The sequence below is a fragment of the Corythoichthys intestinalis genome, chromosome 7, assembly GCF_030265065.1.
Source record: "Corythoichthys intestinalis isolate RoL2023-P3 chromosome 7, ASM3026506v1, whole genome shotgun sequence".
Classification (NCBI taxonomy): domain Eukaryota; kingdom Metazoa; phylum Chordata; class Actinopteri; order Syngnathiformes; family Syngnathidae; genus Corythoichthys; species Corythoichthys intestinalis.
Genome location: NC_080401.1, coordinates 57,633,258 through 57,653,960, shown reverse-complemented (window position 1 = coordinate 57,653,960; position 20,703 = coordinate 57,633,258). Strand labels below are relative to the sequence as shown.

At 39.8% G+C, this 20,703-nt stretch overlaps 1 protein-coding gene across 1 annotated transcript in view; it reads left to right on the top strand.

Moving 5' to 3' along the window:
* prdm5 (PR domain containing 5) overlaps window positions 1-19,652 on the top strand; it is a 105,200-nt gene extending 85,548 nt beyond the window's left edge. Inside the window, exons 14-16 of the mRNA XM_057840218.1 lie at window positions 1,156-1,241; window positions 17,496-17,600; window positions 19,037-19,652. Of these exons, the coding sequence (XP_057696201.1) occupies window positions 1,156-1,241; window positions 17,496-17,600; window positions 19,037-19,201 (356 nt within the window). The 3' untranslated portion in view covers window positions 19,202-19,652. The remainder of the gene's footprint in view (window positions 1-1,155; window positions 1,242-17,495; window positions 17,601-19,036) is intronic.
* The last annotated feature ends 1,051 nt before the right edge of the window (window positions 19,653-20,703 follow it).

The following is a 20,703-nucleotide window of genomic DNA, read 5'->3' as shown; positions in this document are numbered from 1 at the left end:
GAAAAAGTATATGAACACAATAAATTATGTGCGGACCGGTGTTATTGATGAATATGTCGCATAAAATCAGCAACGTTATTTTTCAAATTTTGAAGCCCGAATCCCGCGGGAGGTCATCTTTAAAGTATGCTTTAAAATCCATGTTGCTGACATTTATTGCATTTATAAAGCCTTTCTGATACATTAGTGTCACATACGCTTGACTCTGGCCAATCCTCACAATGCAATAAAACGTGAATCCGGGATGGTTTGGAGTGGATCCTGTCGAAAACTTTTCATGGCTCATAAATAGTGACCTCATGCTTCTTTTCTTTTTTAAAGATCGGCAATCAAGTGCGGTGCAAGCGGATCAAGCGCGCGCTAAAATAGATCCATGTGTCCGCGAGGCCTTTGACTGACAGCCTGTCACTTCCCCTTTGTCATCATTCGAGCTCAGATGGAGATCAGTCAAAAAGGGGGGTGTTCTTTTTGTTTTTTCAGTGGGGGTGCGCAGTTGCTTTTCACTCTGAATTGCTCCCCGAAGCGCGAGGAACGTTGAGCCGGGACTTTTTTCGCGGGCCAACACAAACGCTGGCCGGGCAGCGTAGAGTACGTAGGGTTCAGAAAGCAAACGCTCGTGCTCCGCCGGTAGCCGGGTCAAGTCGGTTTTGGAGATCACACGGAGATAAAGCAGACGCACGTTTCCAGCAGTTGTTTCTGGATGACCTAATTAAAGACGGCTGTTCTTCTCTCTGCACTTTCTGCTGGTTATGCAATGTCTTTGTTTTAAATTTGGATTCATGTTGGTAGAAATAATGGCAATAGCTGTGGTAGTTTGTAGTGCACTAAAACTCCAGAGGAAATTACTGTACGCGCTAGGGGTGGCGGAATACATGTGAACAGGTCCCGGTGCAATGAGTATTAATGTGCCCCTTGAGTCGCCCGGGGGTGCTACTGCTTCATAACTTGCAGGCCGAGTTGGGGGGCCTGAAATATTTTAACTCGGGCTGTCAAACGATTAAAATTTTTAATCGAGTTAATTACAGCTTAAAAATTAATTAATGCAGCATTGTCATGTTATTTCTGAGTCATTTTATTGGTACCTATACAAGTATCGACCCAACACTACTTCTTTCACCGTCTCAAGTCCATAACCTTCTGGTTCTGTTCCCTCAGGGGAGCGTCCCTACCAGTGTCCCTACTGCGACAAAGCCTTCAGCAAGAACGACGGTCTGAAGATGCACATACGCACGCACACTCGGGTAAGTCTCAAACAACCTTCCAAACTTAACTTGATATTGTCTCCAAAAAAGTACAACTTCAAACATCTGGATAGCCTCTCCGGCGATCTCGTTACGGACGTGTCGGTAGGATTCAGCCCAAATTCTTGACTTTAACTATGTGAGCAATTTACTCATAATGGCTGAAATCCATGGAGCGTAACAGGCTGTGATACAACTTCAGCAAAAACATAGTAGATCAGAGGTTCTCAAAGTTTTTCTACCTAAAAAGTACTTGGACAAATGTTCAAATGTTGTAGTGTAGCCAAAATGTGTGCACTAAACTAATTTTCTGTTGTACAGTCAGTTTATTGCCTAAAACTCGAGATGTTTTAACTAAATTGGACTTTTTAAGATGGTACAAAACAAACACATGATACGATGTACATCGATATGCCAGGGTCACAATACGTCATATCAAATAATGTTAAAAAAATAAGAACTTTTTTTTTTTTGTTCATATGCAGTCTCTGACAAAAGTCTTGTTGCTTATCCATTTTGTAGAAACAATTGGTAATAACCTGACTTTTAATTATTCAGTTGGTTTCAGATATGGCTCATATGAAAGCTAAGACCCTCCCAAATGATGTTGAATGTACAGTATATTTGTTTCAATGAAAAAAGATTGATCATTTTTATCATTAGATTTATCATGAATCATTTATCATTTAAGATTTATCATTTTTCATAAAGGTCAAATTTTGGCAAGACAAAAGTTTTGTCGCCTACAGAAAATATTGTGAAAATTGAACAAAAAAATGGACTTCAAATACAAAAATATGTTACATAACATAAGCTAATTAAGTAGTGGTGCTGTGAGATCCAAATTTAATGTTTTGTATGACTTCCTTGAGCTTGAAGGACTGCATCCATGCGGTTCGGCAAGGAGTCATACAGATGAAGTCATCAGGAACATCAAAGAAAGCAGTCTTGCATGCCTTCCAGAGTTCATCAACATTCTTGGGTTTTGTCTTCCATGCTTCCTCTTTCATCCTGTTCATTTCTGGTGACTGAACTGGCCAGTCCTGGAGGATCTTGATTGAAGTATGCGATGGAGCACCATCCTGCTGCAAAATTTGTCCCTTTTTATGGTTAGGAATGTAAGAGGCAGCTAAGATTTGTTGATATTTCAGACTATTTATGTTGCCTTCTAGTAGTCTGAAATATCAAAAAATCCTAGCTGCCTCTTACATTCCCAACCATAAAAAGGGACAAATTCTGCAGCAGGATGGTGCTCCATCGCAAACTTCAATCTCTACCTCAAAGTTTCTCAAGGCAAAGAAGATCAAGATCCTCCAGGACTGGCCAGCCCAGTCGCCAGACATGAACATCATTGAGCATGTCTGGGGTAGGATGAAAGAGGAAGCATGGAAGACGAAACCCAAGAATTTTGATGAACTCTTGGAGGCATGCAAGACTGCTTTCTCTGATCTTCCTGATGACTTCATCAATAAATTGTATGAATCCTTGCCGAACCGCATGGATGCAGTCCTTCAAGCCCATGGAAGTCATACAAAATATTCAATTTGGATGTCACAGCACCACTACTTAACTTGCTTATGTTTTGTAACATATTTTTGTATTTGAAGTACATTTTTTGTTCAATTTTCACACTACTTTCTGTAGGTGACAAAACTTTTGTCTTGCCAAAATTTGACCTGTATGTCTTCATTAAATGATTAATCTTTTTTCAGTGAAAGAAATATATTTTTGTACATTCAACATCATTTGGGAGCGTCTTAGCTTTCATATGAGCCATTTCTGAAACCAACTGAATTATTAAAAGTCAGGTTATTAGAAATTGTTTCTACAAAATGGATAAGCGACAAGACTTTTGTCAGGGACTGTAGTAACACAAGTCCCGTCATATTTTCTTAAATAGCCATAGAATTCTCAGCATAGTTGGTCTCTGTTGGCTTCAAGACCACTTGTGAGCAAATGAACCACTATGAAGCTTTGAACCAATTGGCTGCAAAGCTTCATTGCTTCAACAAGATACATTTGCCCATCCCTGCTCATTGTAATCTCTCATTTCCATTGGAAGAAACAGACAATATCTGCTGCTACCTGCTGTTAACACTATTTTCATCCAACATGCCTCCCAGCATGCATTGCAGCGCGACAGATGCAAAAAACATTCAAACTCCATGTTCAGTGCTAATTATTTCTTCCTTTACTGTTCCAGTTGTTTCATTGATTGCTTGTTATATTTAGTTTGTTATTATGTGATAATTTTGTTTCGCTTCGATACCGTGAGTTTGAATGACGTTTCATTTAGTTTTGCCCCCAAAGCTATGTAAGTCAGGTTAACACAACTCATTATTATCAGTTGACAGGTTGATGAAATGGTATGTCATTCATTTAAACTGGGAGGACTGGATTTGAATTGAATTGGACTAGGGCTGTCGAACGATTAAAAATTTTAATCGAGTTAATTACAGCTTAAAAATTAATTAATCGTAATTAATCGCAATTAGTCGCAATTCAAACCATCTATAAAATATGCCATATTTTTCTGTAAATTATTGTTGGAATGGAAAGATAAGACACAAGACGGATATATACATTCAACATACGGTACATAAGGACTGTATTTGTTTATTATAACAATAAATCAACAAGATGGCATTAACATTATTAACATTCTGTTAAAGCGATCCATGGATAGAAAGGCTTGTAGTTCTTAAAAGAAAAATGTTAGTACAAGTTATAGAAATTTTATATTAAAACCCCTCTTAATGTTTTCGTTTTAATAAAATTTGTAAAATGTTCAATCAAAAAATAAACTAGTAGCCCGCCATTGTTGATGTCAATAATTACTTACACAATGCTCATGGGTGCTGAAGCCTATAAAATCAGTCGCACCCAAGCGCCAGCAGAGGGCGGCAAAACTCCATAAAACACAATTAACAAGTGAGCGTTTCACTGTACCGTCATTTAAATCTGTCTGAGTGGGGCATCTGCGTTAATTGCGTCAAATATTTTAACGTGATTAATTTAAAAAATTAATTAACGCCCGTTAACGCGATAATTTTGACAGCCCTAAATTGGACGTCAATCGCCGTCAACGGCCGCCAGCGATTTCAATTTGCGTGAAACTATTATTTGTTTTCGCTTTTGCACGATGCTAACAACAATCCTGTTAGCATTCTCCCATCAACGGTTGCCCTCCCGTCGACCCGCCGTCCCGTCACTCGTCATGATTCAAGCTGAATGACTCAACACACATTTACCCCAATAAAGCTTCCTCTTAGCCACAAAAAGTCGCATGTGGATAAATGCATGTGGGAAGTAGAAAAACAGAGGTTGCCTGCTTACTGTATGTTTAGCTTTTATCCGTATGGAGGCACGTCCTTCATGACAAAACCCTCTGTATTACATATGTATATATATTGGTAGTATATACAAGCTTGGGAAAGTTTCCAGACTTTACATTGACATACTTTTAAGTAGCTGATGTTTACACTTTTGGTAAACAGTCGACTCAGCAGGCTGATTCTGAACTTTGCTGATTTTAATGTGATGCGAAGCCCATTGAATGACCTTGTACAAGAACAGACCCAATATCAATAGGGAGTAATCCATAAATATTCTAAAACTAACAAGAAAGTGACCCAAAATCAATAGAAAGTGACCCGAAATCAACAGGAAGTGGCCCAAAATCAACACGAAGTGGCATGGAAATGTCCTAAAATCAGCGGGAAATGATAAAAAATGTGCAGCAGCAGGAAGTAACCCCATAATGTCCTGGAAATGACCCAAAAACAAACAGGAAGTGACTTGTAAATGCCGCAAAACCAACAAGGAAGTAACCAAAAATCAACAGAATATGACCCAGAAATGCAGGAAAATCAGCAGAAAGTGACCGTTGAACAGGAAGCAACCCAGAAATGACGATCCATCACCTGCCGCTTCTAGGGTCGGGTCGCGGGGGCAGCAGCTTTAGCAGGGAAGCCCGGACATCCCAAACATCTGAATAATGTTTTCCTTTTACGAAATAACATAAACAACAAGACAAATGGAGCTTTTGATAGCAAAGTAACAATTTATTTACACATAACTAAACGATTGAACTGAGAGATGACGCTGTTGTGGCCGCGACAGCCTGGGTAAACTTTTCCCTCATCGCCGCCTGTCTCATAAAGATGGATTTTTTAAAGTCTTTCTTTTGTGGTGCCCACTGCCTCGTGGCGGAGTTTGCCTGGGGAACTTGTGTTCCTGGGGGGGAACTGGTTTGATCGTGCGCGTTTCCGGCTGGGAACACTGGAGGGTGCGGGGGACGCAAGCGGCTGAGCACGGCGGCGCGGGCTCTGCTTGGCGAGCAGCACTGACTCAACGACATCGTCCGCTGCACTGGTGGTCCCGGTCGTTCTGCTCGGTCGTCCAGCGCCTGGCATCCTGGGCGTCTTCCCGGTTGTTCTGCTCGGTCGTCCGCCGCCTGGCATCCTGGACGTCCATTCGGTCGTCTTCCGCCGGCGCCCCAGCCGTGCGGCCCAGCCGTTCGTTCCGTTGAATCGGGTTGGGGGGGGTCTTACCAAATGCGCTACTGCCCTCCTTTGGCTGGTTTTATTGCTTTAAAATGGATTTTCAGCATTGTGCTTTGGAACTAAGTTGAATCAGAACCCAGAGATGTCTCTTGTGAAGAAAAAAAAAAACGTAAAAGACGTATAAATACGTCTTTGGGACACTGAAACAATTAAAAATTGAACGTATTTATATGTTTTTGGGAACAAATGAGTTAATGGCTATATTTTGAGTAATTTTGAGGGGAAAATAAATTAACTCTGTTATATAAGCTATACGCAGACTACTTTTCATTGTGTCAAAGTGTCATTTTGTCAGTGTTGTCCCATTAAAAGATATACTTAAATATCTGCATAAATGCGAGGGGTGTACTCACTTTTGTGATACACTCTATATGCACAAGAAGTGGCTCAAATTCAACAGGAAATGACCCATAAATACCCTAAAATTAAAAAGGAAGTGACCCAAAATCACCAGAAAGCGACTATACAGTGGGGCAAATGACTATTTAGTCAATCACTAATTGTGCAAGTTCTCCCACTTGAAAATATTAGAGAGGCCTGTAATTGTCAACATGTGTAAACCTCAACCATGAGAGACAGAATGTGAAAAAAAAAAAAGAAAATCACATTGTTTGATTTTTAAAGAATTTATTTGCAAATCATGGTGGAAAATAAGTATTTGGTCAATACCAAAAGTTCACCTCAATACTTTGTTATGTACCCTTTGTTGGCAATAACGGAGGCCAAATGTTTTCTGTAACTCTTCACAAGCTTTTCACACACTGTTGCTGGTATTTTGGCCCATTCCTCCATGCAGATCTCCTCTACTGCAGTCATGTTTTGGGGCTGTCGTTGGGCAACGTGGACTTTTAACTCCCTCCACAGATTTTCTATGGGGTTGAGATCTGGAGACTGGCTAGGCCACTCCAGGACCTTGAAATGCTTCTTACAAAGCCACTCCTTTGTTGCCCTGGCTGTGTGTCTGGGATCATTGTCATGCTGAAAGACCCAGCCACGTCTCATCTTCAATGCCCTTGCTGATGGAAGGAGATTTTCACTCAAAATCTCTTGATACATGGCCCCATCCGTTCTTTCCTTTACACAGATCAGTCGTCCTGGTCCCTTTACAGCCCCAAAGCATGATGTTTCCACCCCCATGCTTCACAGTGGGTATGGTGTTCTTGGGATGCAATTCAGTATTCTTTCTCCTCCAAACACGAGAACCTGTGTTTCTACCAAAAAGTTCTATTTTGGTTTCATCTGACCATAACACATTCTCCCAGTCCTCTTCTGGATCATCCAAATGCTCTCTAGCGAACCGCAGACGGGCCTGGACGTGTACTGGCTTCAGCAGGGGGACACGTCAGGCAGTGCAGGATTTGAGTCCCTGGTGGCACATTGTGTTACTGATAGTAGCCTTTGTTACTGTGGTCCCAGCTCTTTGTTGGTCATTCACTAGGTCCCCCTGTGTGGTTCTGGAATTTTTGCTCACCGTCCTTGTTATCATTTTGACGCCACGGGATGAGATCTTGCATGGAGCCCCAGATTGAGGGAGATTATCAGTGGTCTTGTATGTCTTCCATTTTCTAATAATTGCTCCCACAGTTGATTTCTTTACACCAGGCGTTTTACCTAATGCAGAATCAGTCTTTCCAGCCTGGTGCAGGTCTACAATTTTGTCTCTAGTGTCCTTCTACAGCTCTTTGGTCTTGGCCATAGTAGAGTTTGGAGTGTGACTGACTGAGGTTGTGAACAGGTGTCTTTTATACCGATAATGAGTTAAAACAGGTGCCATTAATACAGCTAACGAGTGAAGCCTCGTTAGACCTTGTTAGAAGAAGTTAGACCTCTTTGACAGCCAGAAATCTTGCTTGTTTGTGGTGACCAAATACTTATTTTCCACTCTAATTTGGAAATAAATTCTTTAAAAATCAATGTGATTTTCTGTTTTTTTTTTTCCACATTCTGTCTCTCATGGTTGAGGTTTACCCATGTTGAAATTTACAGGCCTCGCTAATCTTTTCAAGTAGGAGAACTTGCACAATAGGTGGTTGACTAAATACTTATTTGCCCCACTGTATACATATAATTATTTCTTTTTAATGAATGATTTCATGGAAATATAGAAAAATGGAAATATATTTCATTCTGTCCCAGTTGGTCCACCATATTAATAAACCAACCCATGTTGCATAAAAGCGGGTTCACTGTACTCGGCAAGCTGTTAACATCTGCACATGTGGCTCCGTCAGGAGGTTTTGTCGTGTATGTTTAGGTACAAAAACCACATCAGTGACGAGACAGAATAAAACACATTGTACAGGCCGTGGTCACCGGGCACTTTTTAATAATGCTCTTTTTGAAGCGGCCGCGTGGCTTTGGCGGCGCGGCCGGTAGACATTTCTATTTAAAAGGTGCCTCGGCGGGTCACGGGGAACGCGGCCAGCTAAAATGTTTTTGTTTGACTTGAACGGTGACCTGCTCGGGCTTCAATTAAAGACAAACATATGCTGCCGTGTGTGTTTAAAAGCGCCACGAAATGATGTTTCCGCATGTAATGAGAAGCTAAGCGACCGCACACAAACCAGCAGCCCCAACAAGTGAAACAGATGAAAAGTTTCAAGATGGATCATTGAAACGCGTGCCGGACATCAGACGCGGGGTAGAAATCCGACAATTAGATTGTCATCTGACCCCGTTCGGACCTGCGGCCGTCACTTCCTGTTTGCGCGGCGCTTTACAAACGAGGAAGTAAGCTAACATTCAGTGTAAACAAACAAAAATGCTAGCTTGGCCTTTTCCAAAGGTCAGAGGTGGCTCGCTTAAACAGCTGGCGTGGCGGGAAGGTCAACAGGTACAGATGTTGCGTGTTAGCGGGTCACGTGCAGCAATGCATTGTGGGTAGACTGTAAGCCTCACGCCCATGTGTTTTCTGACCCTTTCACCTTCTTACTTTTGTGGCTAAAAGAAATTCTTTGTGATCAAAGTGTTGCAGGAGGACAAAAAAGTTGGTCTCGGCGCTCACTTTCTGGTTTTCCACCAATTCCACGTCGTTTGATGAGAATGTAACTCAATAATTTGATTAAAAAGGTTTTAATTGCTGCAAAACTGTGAATTGCGATTCTTTGCTAGTTGTTAGCATGATAACTTTTAGCATAGGACTGGACCATGTTTATCATTAGAAACAATGATATTAATACAGTTTAGTAATTTGTACCCACGGTTTAGTAATATGTACCCACATTCCTGAACTGTACCCACAGTTTAGTTATCTGTATGTACAGTTTAGCAATTTGTACCCACAGTTTAGAAATCTGTAATTTAGTAATCTTTACCCAATCTGTTGATCCAGTTTAGTAATCTGTACCCACAGTTTAGTGATCTGTACCCAGATTACTAAATTGTACCCACAGTTTAGTATTTAATAATCTATGTGCACAGTTTAGTAATCAATGCGCACAGTTTAGAAATCTGGAGTTTAGTAATCTTCACAGTTTACAGTTTAGTAATATATAAATCCAGTTTAGTAATCTGTACCTACAGTTTGGTCATCGGTACCCACAGTTTAGTGATGTGTAGATCCCAGATGACTAAACTGTACACACAGATGATCCCAGATTACTAATCTGTACACACAGTTTAGTCATCTGTGTGTACAGTATAGTAATATGTACCCACAGTTTAGAAATCTGTAGTTTTGTAATCTTCACCCACAGATTACTAAACTGTACCCACAGTTTAGTAATCCGCGGGTACAGTTTAGTAATCTGTGCCCACACTTTAGTAATATGTACCCACAGTTTAGTGATCTGTACCCACAGATTACTAATCTGTACCCAGAGATTACTAAACTGTATTTAAATGTAAGTAATATTTACCCGCAGTTTAGAAATCTGTGGTTTTGTAATCTTCACCCACCAATTACTAAACTGTACCCACAATTTAGTAATTTATATGTACGGTTTAGTAATCCGTACCCACAGTTTATTAATCTGTCCATATATTTTAGTAATCTGTACCCACAGTTTATTAATCAGTGAGTATAGTTTAGCAATCAGTACCCACAGTTTATTTATCTGTTGGTATAGTTTAGTAATATGTACCCACAGTTTAGATATTTGTGGTTTTGTAATCTTCACTGACCAATTACTGAAGTGTACCCACAGTTTTGTTGTCTGTGGCTACAGTTAGGTAATCCTTACCCACAGTTTAGTGATCTCTACCCAGATTACTAAACTGTACCCACTGTTTAGTAATCTGTGTGTACAGTTTAGTAATCTGTACCCACAGTTTACTAAACTGGAGCCACAGTTTAGTAATCTGTGCGTACAGTTTAGAAATCTGTACCCCCACCCTGTGGGTACAGTTTACAAAGCTGTACCCGCACTTTAGTAATATATACCCACAGTTTAGTGATCTGTGCCCAGATTCCACAGTTTAATAATCTTTGTGTACAGTTTAGTATTCTGTACCCACAGTTTAGAAATCTGTTGTTTTTTAATCTTCACCAACAAATTACTAAACTGTACCAACAGTTTAGTAGTCTGTGGGCAAAGTTTAGTCATCTCTACTCAGAGATTAGTGATCTGTAGCCAGATTACTAAACTGTACCCACAGTTTAGTAATCGGTACATACAGTTTAGTAATCTGTACCCACAGTTTACTAAACTACAGCCACAGTTTACAAATCTGTACCCACAGTTTACTAATCTATACAGACAGTTTTCTAATCAGTACCCAGAGATTAGTTTAGTAATTTGTACCCACAGTTTAGCTATGACCCGGAAACGGAAGTCACCAATTTTCGACAGACCAACTAACCAACAAACATGTTGATTTATGCACGCAGGGACACGACAGCAGCAAAGAAGTGGCGCAGTACTTACATTTCAAAACAACTTTATCCATCAAAGGCAGCTGCTTGCTTGCTCTGTCAATGTCGCTAAATCAAATTGGTGACTACTGTTTCCGGGTCTTTGCTAAACTGTGGGTGTAGATTAGTAAACTGTTGGTACACTCAAAAAAATGGGGAGTTGAACTGACATTAAAAAATTATGGAAAGAATTTGCACCTGATAATATTGCTTTCCCTCAGCATTTAGCAATTGTGTCCTTTTAACATAAAGCACACGTCTCGCCAACATTAGGCACTTATGTTGCGCGAACATAACGCACTCTTGTTGAGCCAACATAAGGCACTCATGTTCACCCCATAATACATGTCGAACCGACACTAAAGAAATACATAATTTGCACCTGATTAAATTGCTTTCCTTCAGTATTAAGCAATTGTGTTCTTTTAACATAAAGCACACATGTTGAACCAACATAAGGCACAACTAGGACTGTCAAAATTTATCGCGTTAACGGGCAGTAATTCCCTTTCTTAATTAATCATGTTAAAAATTTTTAATGCATGCACGAAGCGACCCACTCATGCATTGCCGCAAATAGACTACAATGGCGCCGTTCTACACATATATAGAGTTAAGAGGCAGTGACAAGTGAGTGGAGTGGATGCAGGTACTTCATTTTGACCATGCTTTTACTTATCTAAAGCTTTGACATGTCTTCCACAACGATACTAATTAATGAGGGGAGCAATGTTGGGAAAATTAACATGAATTGACCTTTTTCTTAACACCCTACATTGTACACAACACAGACGCGATATAGTATTTGCAGCCGCTACACACAGTCAGGGTTACCCACTTCCCATCATGCTTTTGGGCAGAACAGTTTTGTCACTACATTATCTTTTACTGAAAGCTCAACAAATACACTACATGGCAATATTTAGTCGGTCGGTCAAACGGTTTGGAGTCTCCAGTGCGCCGATTAGAGTGGATAATAAGATTATGAAAGAAAGAAAGAAAAATAAAGTTGAGGAATTTAACTAGCTGCGCCTGTGCCTTGCAAAGCCCCATCTAATAAAAAAAAAAAAAAAAAAAAATCACTTTTCACAAACAAAATAATAATTAAATGGTGACGGTTATTGGACCGCCCGGCTCTACCAATGAGGTGTCACTTATTTTTTCAGGGAGTTGGCAACCCTACTTTTAAATCTCGCTACAAATGACGAGACTATTGCAATTGGTTGGAAAGGCACGTTAACATTATGTTGCATCAACATGATGTAAGCTAGCTACTCATTCACTGTTCATGTTTATGTAGAGACTGCATGATTCAATCATGCTCACCTTGGAAACATGATGGTTTCTTGCTGAAAATGCACACTGTCTTTTAGTAAGCTTTACAACCTTCCTGATTCATTTTTTTGAGTGTACAGTTACGTAATCTGTGGGTACAGTTTAGTTATTCCCGGATCCTTTCCTGTTCAGTAACCCCAAATCAACGTGAAGTGATCCGTAAATGCCCTAAAATCAACAGGAAATGACCCAGAATTGCCTCCAAATCAACAGGAAGTGACAAAAAAAATCAGTATATTATATATTGGAGAATAGTTTTCCTGACCCATGTTTAATAGGGGACATTCCTGGGTCACATCCTTTTCAGTAATCCAAAATCAACAGTAAACGACCTGTAAATGCCGCCAAATCAACTGAAAGTTACCTGTAAATGTGTCAAAATGAACAACTTGCCTGGCATTGGCTGCCACTGACGGCTATAGACGTTCAATCCGTTTGAAATGGATTGGACGTCTACTAGTGATAAACTCATTCCAATTCATAGCAGAGGGATGAAAAGAGTTTAATTTGCTGTTGTGGAATATCCTAGAATGATTTCCTGACCTGTGTATCGATAATTGTTGTATCGCCATATTGTGAGATAATCATCATCGTGAACCTTGTATCACAAATCGTATCGTATCATGAGCTAACTAGAAGTTCACACCCCTACTGAACGACGCTTCTCCATCAAAGCGATCTCCTTCAATTTTCCAGCATGTGGACATTGGAAGGAAAAAATTTGGACACTCTTGAATTAGATGCTCCCTTTCCTGAACCCCCACCCCCAAAGACACACAAACACCGCCTTTTGTTTCCTGTGTCAGCCGTGCCCCGCCCACAAGATAGCACTTTTTTTTCCCAGGCCCTCAACTTCCTGCATTCACCCCTGTTGCCGTGGCAACACGCTTTTAAAAAAGTCCAAAGCCTTTGCTATCTCGCGAGCGGGACGACGAACAACGGCACCCGTCAGATTTGAGTCACGCCCCGATGACGGCGAAAGGAGCCATCTTGGTACAGGCGCGCTGATATGCATTCTAATCACTTCCTGGAAGACAAAAGCGGCTTTCCATAGGGTGGTCAAAGTATTTATGAACTAGGGTGGAGTATGAACGGTATTTGTATTTGTACCGTACCGTCACTTTCCGGGAATCACGGTTCGGTGGACGCAGTCAGACGGCGAATGTGTTGTATTATTGGATTTAAAGGAAACAAAAACATCAAAAATCCATGTTAGAGTTAGTCCTCCTCCACTCGAGGGGGTGGTAAAGGTCCTGCGCCTAAACCAGTACTTCTCAAATAGTGGGGCGCGCCCCCCTGGGGGGGCGCAGAGCGATGCCAGGGGGGGCGCATGTGTCCTCGGGGAACATTTTTCTTTTTTGCCGGACTGGAATTAAGTGTACTTGCACATCCACTCAGTGGGTGGCAGTGGCGCTCTCATTTTCAGAGTGCGTGCAGTATTTTTGAACTAAGGAAGAGCACTCAGCACACAGAAAACAGATATGAAGAGCAGCGCGCCGGCGCCGTTTTAGAAAGCCGTTTTCCGACCGGACTTACTCACGCAGCCACCCACTGTCTTGTCCGGTTCTCACGTCGCCGCCCGAGAAGTGCCATTTTCGGCTTGGGATCGTCACGACGACCACGCTCACCTACGGTTCTACCTCGGCCGCCGAGAATGCGCTTTTTTCGTGCCGTTTGTCTTTTAGCTTTGACTTTTAATACAATGGGTGATGAGGAAAGACCACTGTTTACTGTGTCTAAAAATAATTACAGCGGACTGCCAGAAGCCAAATCAATTAAGACGCCACTTAAAGACATTCGACCCCAATCTCATTGATAAGCCGTTTTTCAGCGAAAACGTGCCGAATATTGCCAACAATCGTCCTGCTTTGTCAGTGTTATATCAATAAACCAGTGAGCATTGTTAGCATGCTCATTGCAAAATGACTCCACACCATTGCAAAGGAGGTAATACTGAGTGTGAGCAGCAAAAATAAAAACTCTCCTTCTGTCCAAGGACACTCTTTTTTTCCTTTATTCATTTTTGTTTTTTCGGTCAAATTTTTTGACATATTGTCCTCATGAGTGAATGTTTCTAATCAATTTGAATTTGTTATTATTTACGGATTTTATTATATTTTATTTTTCTGTATCAAATGGTCAAAAATGTACCTTGAGTGTATTTTTACAGTGTGAATGTGACTTTTTTTTTTTAATTCGGGCAAATTGATGCACGTCAAGTCTCTGTTACAAACAAAACAATGTTAATAAAGTTATACTTTATTATAAGTTGATCTATGTTACTTTTTTTCTTTATTAGAAAAAAAGGACACAATGTTAGGCAGATGCGTATTTATAATAGTAATTTTATAGACAAATAATACTATTTACAGTGGCGGCAGAGAGTTTGGGGGGGCGCGAAACATTTACGTCTTGCTTGGGGGGGCGTAACAGAAAATAATTGAGAAGCACTGGCCTAAACCAACAGCTGACATTACAGTCAAAAGATGACAAACTCACTACTAGGAAAGTTATGGCCTATGTACACAATATACAGTGGGGAGAACAAGTATTTGATACATTGCCGATGTTGCTGGTTTTCCCACTTGCAAGCCATGTAGAGGTCTGTAATTTGTATCATTAGTTCTCTTCAACTGTGAGGGACGGAATCTAATACAAAAATACAGAAAATCACATTGTATAATTTTTAAATAATAAATTTGTATTTAACTGCATGAAATAAGTATTTGATACATTACCAATTAGTAAATATTTCGGCTCTTAGTTCTTTTTCAAGAACCCCTCCTGTTCTCCACTCATTACCGCAAGTAACTGCACCTGTTTGAACTTGTTACCTGTATAAAAGACACCTGTTCACATGCTCAAACAAACAAACTCCAACCTCTCCACAATGGCCAAGACCAAAGAGCTGTGTAAGGACATCAAGGATAAAATAATAGACCTGCAAAAGGCTGGGATGGGCTACAGGAAAATAAGGAAGCAGCTTGGTGAGAAGGTAACAACTGTTGGAGCGATTATTAGAAAATGGAAGAAGTTCAAGTTGACGGTCAATCTGCCTCGTTCTGGGGCTCCATCCAAGATCTCACCTCGTGGGGCATCACTGATCATGAGGAAGGTGAGGGATCAGCCCAGAACTACACAGCAGGACCTGGTCAATGACCTGAAGAGAGCTGGAACCACAAAACCATCGGAAACACATTACGCCGTCATGGATTAAACTCCTACAGCGCATGCAAGGTCCCGCTGCATGTCCAGACACGTCTGAAATTTGCCACTGACCATCTGAATGATCCAGAGGAGCAATGGAAGAAGGTCATGTGGTCGGATGAGACCAAAATTGAACTAAACTCGGCTCGTTGTGTTTGGAGGAAAAAGAAGGATGAGTACAACCCCAAGAACACCATCCCAACCGTGAAACATGGAGGAGGAAACATCATATCTATAACTTAACTTATGGGTGGCGTGGCTCAGTGGTAGAGTAGTTGTCCCCTAACCCAGAGGTTGCGGGTTCAATTCTCCACCCTGATGAACTCGCCTAAGTGTCCTTGAGCAAGATACTGAACCCCATGTTGCTCCTGGTGCTGCGTCACCAGTAGGTGGATGGCGAGATAGTGTAAAGCGCTTTGAGCGCCTTGAAAGGTGGAAAAGCGCTATAGAAGTATAACACCGTATATATTGTATGTATAAAAAATATTGTATAATATACTTATATATATTTTTAATATATACAGTATTTGTATTATATATATTATATATATATTATATTTATTATTTTTATTGTTGTATACAGTATATTTCACTATAGATACTTATAACACGTATGTTATAAATTATTAGTATAATATATAATACATAATATATACTATTATTACACACACACACACACACACAAAAAAAAAAAAATATATATATATATATATATATATATATATTAGGGCTGTCAAAATTATCGCATTAACGCGCGGTAATTAATTTTTTAAATTAATCACGTTAAAATATTTGACGCAATTAACGCACATGTCCCGCTCAGACAGTATTCTGCCTTTTGGTAAGTTTTACAGCAAGGCTTTTTGTGCTGTCTAACAGCGAACTCTTGTGGTCGCTTTGCGACATGGTTTATTGTCTTCTTGCCAGTTCAATATGGCTGCACGACGTCTCGGGCTGACGCCTACGTTGTAATGTTGTGCTTATATGATCCTTGGACAAGATTTGTCCGTAAGTATGGTTGTTGTAAATAATGTACATATTATGTTAGTAAGCGAAATGTTCTATTTTTTGTATGAGACGCTTTTTGTTTATGTTTAGTGAACCTGTATAGCGTGCTAAGCTAACGTTGTTGCTAATGCAATGCTTGTGTACTTTTTTTTTGTAGTTTTATGACGGTCTAAAGAGGACAATGGTTTGAGGCTATTTTATTCATAAATCAGATGAAAAAGGAAGAAGTCTGATTATTAAGGCGTCGTTCACTAGCTGTCTAGCTTTGGAAAAAGTAGACGCTTCGGAGTGAGGACAGCATAGACAGATTTAAATGACAGTAGAGTGAAATGCCCACAACAGTCCTTATGTACCGTATGTTGAATGTATATATCCATCTTGTGTCTTATCTTTCCATTCCAACAATTTATTTTACAGAATATATAATTTACAGAAAAATATGGCATATTTTATAGATGGTTTGAATTGCGATTAATTGCGATTAATTACGATTAATTAATTTTTAAGCTGTAATTAACTCGATTAAAAATTTTAAACGTTTGACAGCCCCAATATATATATACATATATATATATAATATATATATATAATATATATATTATATATATACAAACACACACAGAAGGTCAGAAAAGAAATTTAGTGATAAGTCAAGTACGAATAAAGGGATTTTCCCAAATTTTAAAACATCTATAAAATGGAACGGAATAGTTGATGACATTTTGGGATGATAAGGTCAAAGATCACAAAGGTCAGAAAAGGAAGTTTGTGATAACTTGTTTCATACTTTACCAAAAATTGTGATGCTTTGACTGCTTAGGCTTTCAAAAATATTGAAAAGTATCTATACTGAAATGTTGTATTGCCAAATTTTCGATACTCAGTTATTTGTTTTTGCACTGCCACCGTTCACCAGAAATTAGTTGTTATGGGGTAAATTTGATCTGGCAGTACTCTTGATAGTAATGGCAATGGAAGACATTTTTGCATTTACTTTGTTAACTCATTTGCTGCCATTGACAGCACTAGACATCCAATCCATTTGATCATGATTGGACACCACATGATTGATGATGTCATTATCCAATAGTGCCATTGCCAATGGCAATAAAAGACTTTTTAAAAGATAATAGTTAATCGTGTTTTTTGTATTTATGCAGTATTGAAAATGGTATCGAGTCTTTTTTTGAGTATAGTTATCAAGTTAAAAATTTAGTATTGTGACAACATTATTTGACGGATTTCTCAGAGTTCACCTCTAGTAATGTTTTAATGTGTTCTTTGCAGGAGAAGCCATACAAATGCACCGAGTGCAACAAGGCCTTTAGTCAGAAAAGAGGTCTCGATGAACACATGAGGACGCACACGGGGGAAAAACCATTCCAGTGTGACGTGAGTATTCCTCACCCCGGTCCAAAACCTGCTTCTCTCATTGTCTGCCATTGACATTGTTTTGAAACACATGGTAAGAGTTGTTTTCATATTTCGGCAAGAGAGAATATACGATGTCGCTTTAGCCTTTAAAGGTCTGTGCTGAGTGATCATCACTAGGGTGGTTCCGATCATGTTTTTTTGCTCCCGATCCGATCATTTTAGTTTAAGTATCTGCCGATCCCGATATTTCCCGATCCGACTGCTTTTTTTTGCTCCCGATTCAATTCCAATCATTCCCGATAATTTTTCCCGATCATATACATTTTGGCAATGCATTAAGAAAAAAATGAATAAAACTCGGACGAATATATACATTCAACATACAGCACATAAGTACTGTATTTGTTTATTATGACAATAAAACCTCAAGATGGCATTATTAACATTCTTTCTGTGAGAGGGATCCACTGATAGAAAGACTTGTAATTCTTAAAGGATAAATGTGACTTTATATATTGTGACTAAATATTGCCATCTAGTGTATTTGTTGAGTTTTCAGTAAATGATACTTTAGCCATGCCCAAATGCATGATGGGAAGTGGAACCATGACTGTGCGATGTGCTACCAATTGATATATCTTCTCTGCGTTGGGAAATAACATAAGGTTTTAAGATAAAGGTCAATTGCTACCTTGCTTCCCCACATTGCTTCCCATGATAATTGCTAATCATAGGGAGAGGGATTGTAAGGCTTTAGCCAATTTAAAAAAGGCTCCAAAGGCTGCCAAAATTCACTCTACTCATTTTACGCTGCCTTTTATCTCTCTATATAGGTAAAACGGCGCCATTACAAATTGAGCGCGACAATGTGTGAGTTGGTCGTGCAGCGCATGCATTTATTGCGTTAAATATTTTAACGCGATACATTTTTTAAAAAATTAATTACCGCCGTAATCGGGATAAATGTGATAATCCTACCTTAAGCCTAAACTAAAGACTCTGGATGAGTGTAACATAGTATGTCTGTACCGTCAAATACAATTACAAAACAATTTCATTTAAAAATATATATATATTTAAAAAAGGCATGCCCGATATTTTTTTGCCGATTCCGATACTTTGAAAATGACGTGATCGGGACATCTCTAATCATCACACACTAAATGTAACTCCTAGCATTAGCATAGCATTAGCGTTAGCATTAGCTTCTTAAACTTTACAGTCCGCGGTGCCCGGGTCGGTATAATCAATTGGAAATAACGTATTGTTTTCCTGCTGAGTGTGTAATATCATAAAAAGTGCTGTGTTCGGATGTTTGGACAAAAACGTGTTATAAGTAGAACTGAATTAATCCTTTACATATTGTTTTTAAATAATGCTAGTACTTTAGACAGACTTGCTCTTTAACAAGTCTCACAAGCAAGTTTGTTGCCTTTTTTGTGGTTGTCCGCCAGGTGTGCGACCTGTCCTTCAGCTTGAAGAAAATGCTGAGTCGTCACAAGTTGACCCACAACCCCAACCGTCCCATGGCCGAGTGCCAGCTGTGCCACAAGAAGTTCACACGCAACGACTACCTCAAAGTACACATGGAGAACGTCCACGGAGAGACGGACGCGTAAATGCCAAAGAATCGCTAGCACGGTCAAATATTAGCGTGTCCATTAGACTTATTTTTACAGTACTGTACATGCGAGTTTTTATTATTTATCTTTGTTTACTTAAACGCAGTGACAGCTATCGACATAAACTGAATCGACAATTTTGAAAGAGTATTTTTGGAAATTGCAGTACTGAAGAACTTTTTGGGTGGCTAGCGCTTTTATTAAATGTATGTATTCGAAATGTTTAACTTATATTTATTCATACGGGAAAACATTGCTGCCACAATAAAAAAAACAAATGCATCATGTTGTTACATACATCAAAAGTTTATTTATATTACCATCTCTCTCACATCAAGATTTGAGGGCAGCATAGGCGAGCGGGGCGGTTGCTTAGGGCGCCATCTCTTGGTGGGGCGCCAAATTTCTTTGGGGGCAGGGGGGGGACCCCAGAAAAAATTTCGGAAAGTTTTCGTACATATCAAGTACATTTAAACAGACTACATTAGGGATGTCCCGATTTGATCACCTGATCGTAAATTGGGCTGATCGCGTCACTTTTCACAGGATTGGAATCGGGTGAAAAAGGTCGGGATTTTATTTTACAAAATATATTTGTTTTTCTGCTTCATGCTGGTACAGACTCTCACCCTCCCACCTGCTGCTTTTTGTTCACCAGTGCAGCTGGCATTTAGTACTTAAAGTTAACGATGATTGACAGGTTTGTTGCTTTGATCTAGTGAGAGAAGGCTCGGTAGCTCTACGATCACATGCACAAATGTGTTAATCATTTAGCTAATCTTCGTCATAGAGAGGCTGTTCATGGGAGCGTGAGTGAATTTAAGTGGACTCACTCAATGTAGCATTTAATAAAAACAAGCATTTTTCTATGGTATTTTTGTTTAAAAATGAATTCACATTATAAGGGTGGCACGGTGAGACAGTGGTTAGCACGTCCACCTAACAGATCTGGGATCGTGGATTTAATCCCAGCTCCGGCTGTCCTGTGTGGGTTTTCTCCGGGTTCCTGCCACACCCCAAAAAAATGTGCATTGGATGCACATGTGTGTGCGTGAATGGTTGTGCGTCTAGGACCCTCTTCAATAGGGGGTTTTCCACCTAGGTGTGTGAATGCTGTCAAACCTTTTCAGGGTGTTCCCCCGCCTTCTGCCTGGACTTAATTGTTATAGGCTCCAGCATCACTGCGATCCTTATACCGGTTCGGAAGCTGAATGAATGTTATGGAGAGTGGTTAAAAGTATGGCGTTAAAGGTAATACAATGAAAAATGTGGGTGCGCCTACATTTTGTGCTGATACACCTTAAGAAAAAAGTTAGGCGCACCAGTGCAACCGATGCAAAAAGTAAGTATGGGGCCTTGGCAATATATACTGTATTGCAATGTCGATTTTTTCCAATTTGTATTTAGGGCTTGAACACCAAGTGGTGCGTGACCCCTTTTGGAATGCAAATGGTTATTATTATTAGGACCTGAACACCAAGTGGTGTAGCACAGGTTAG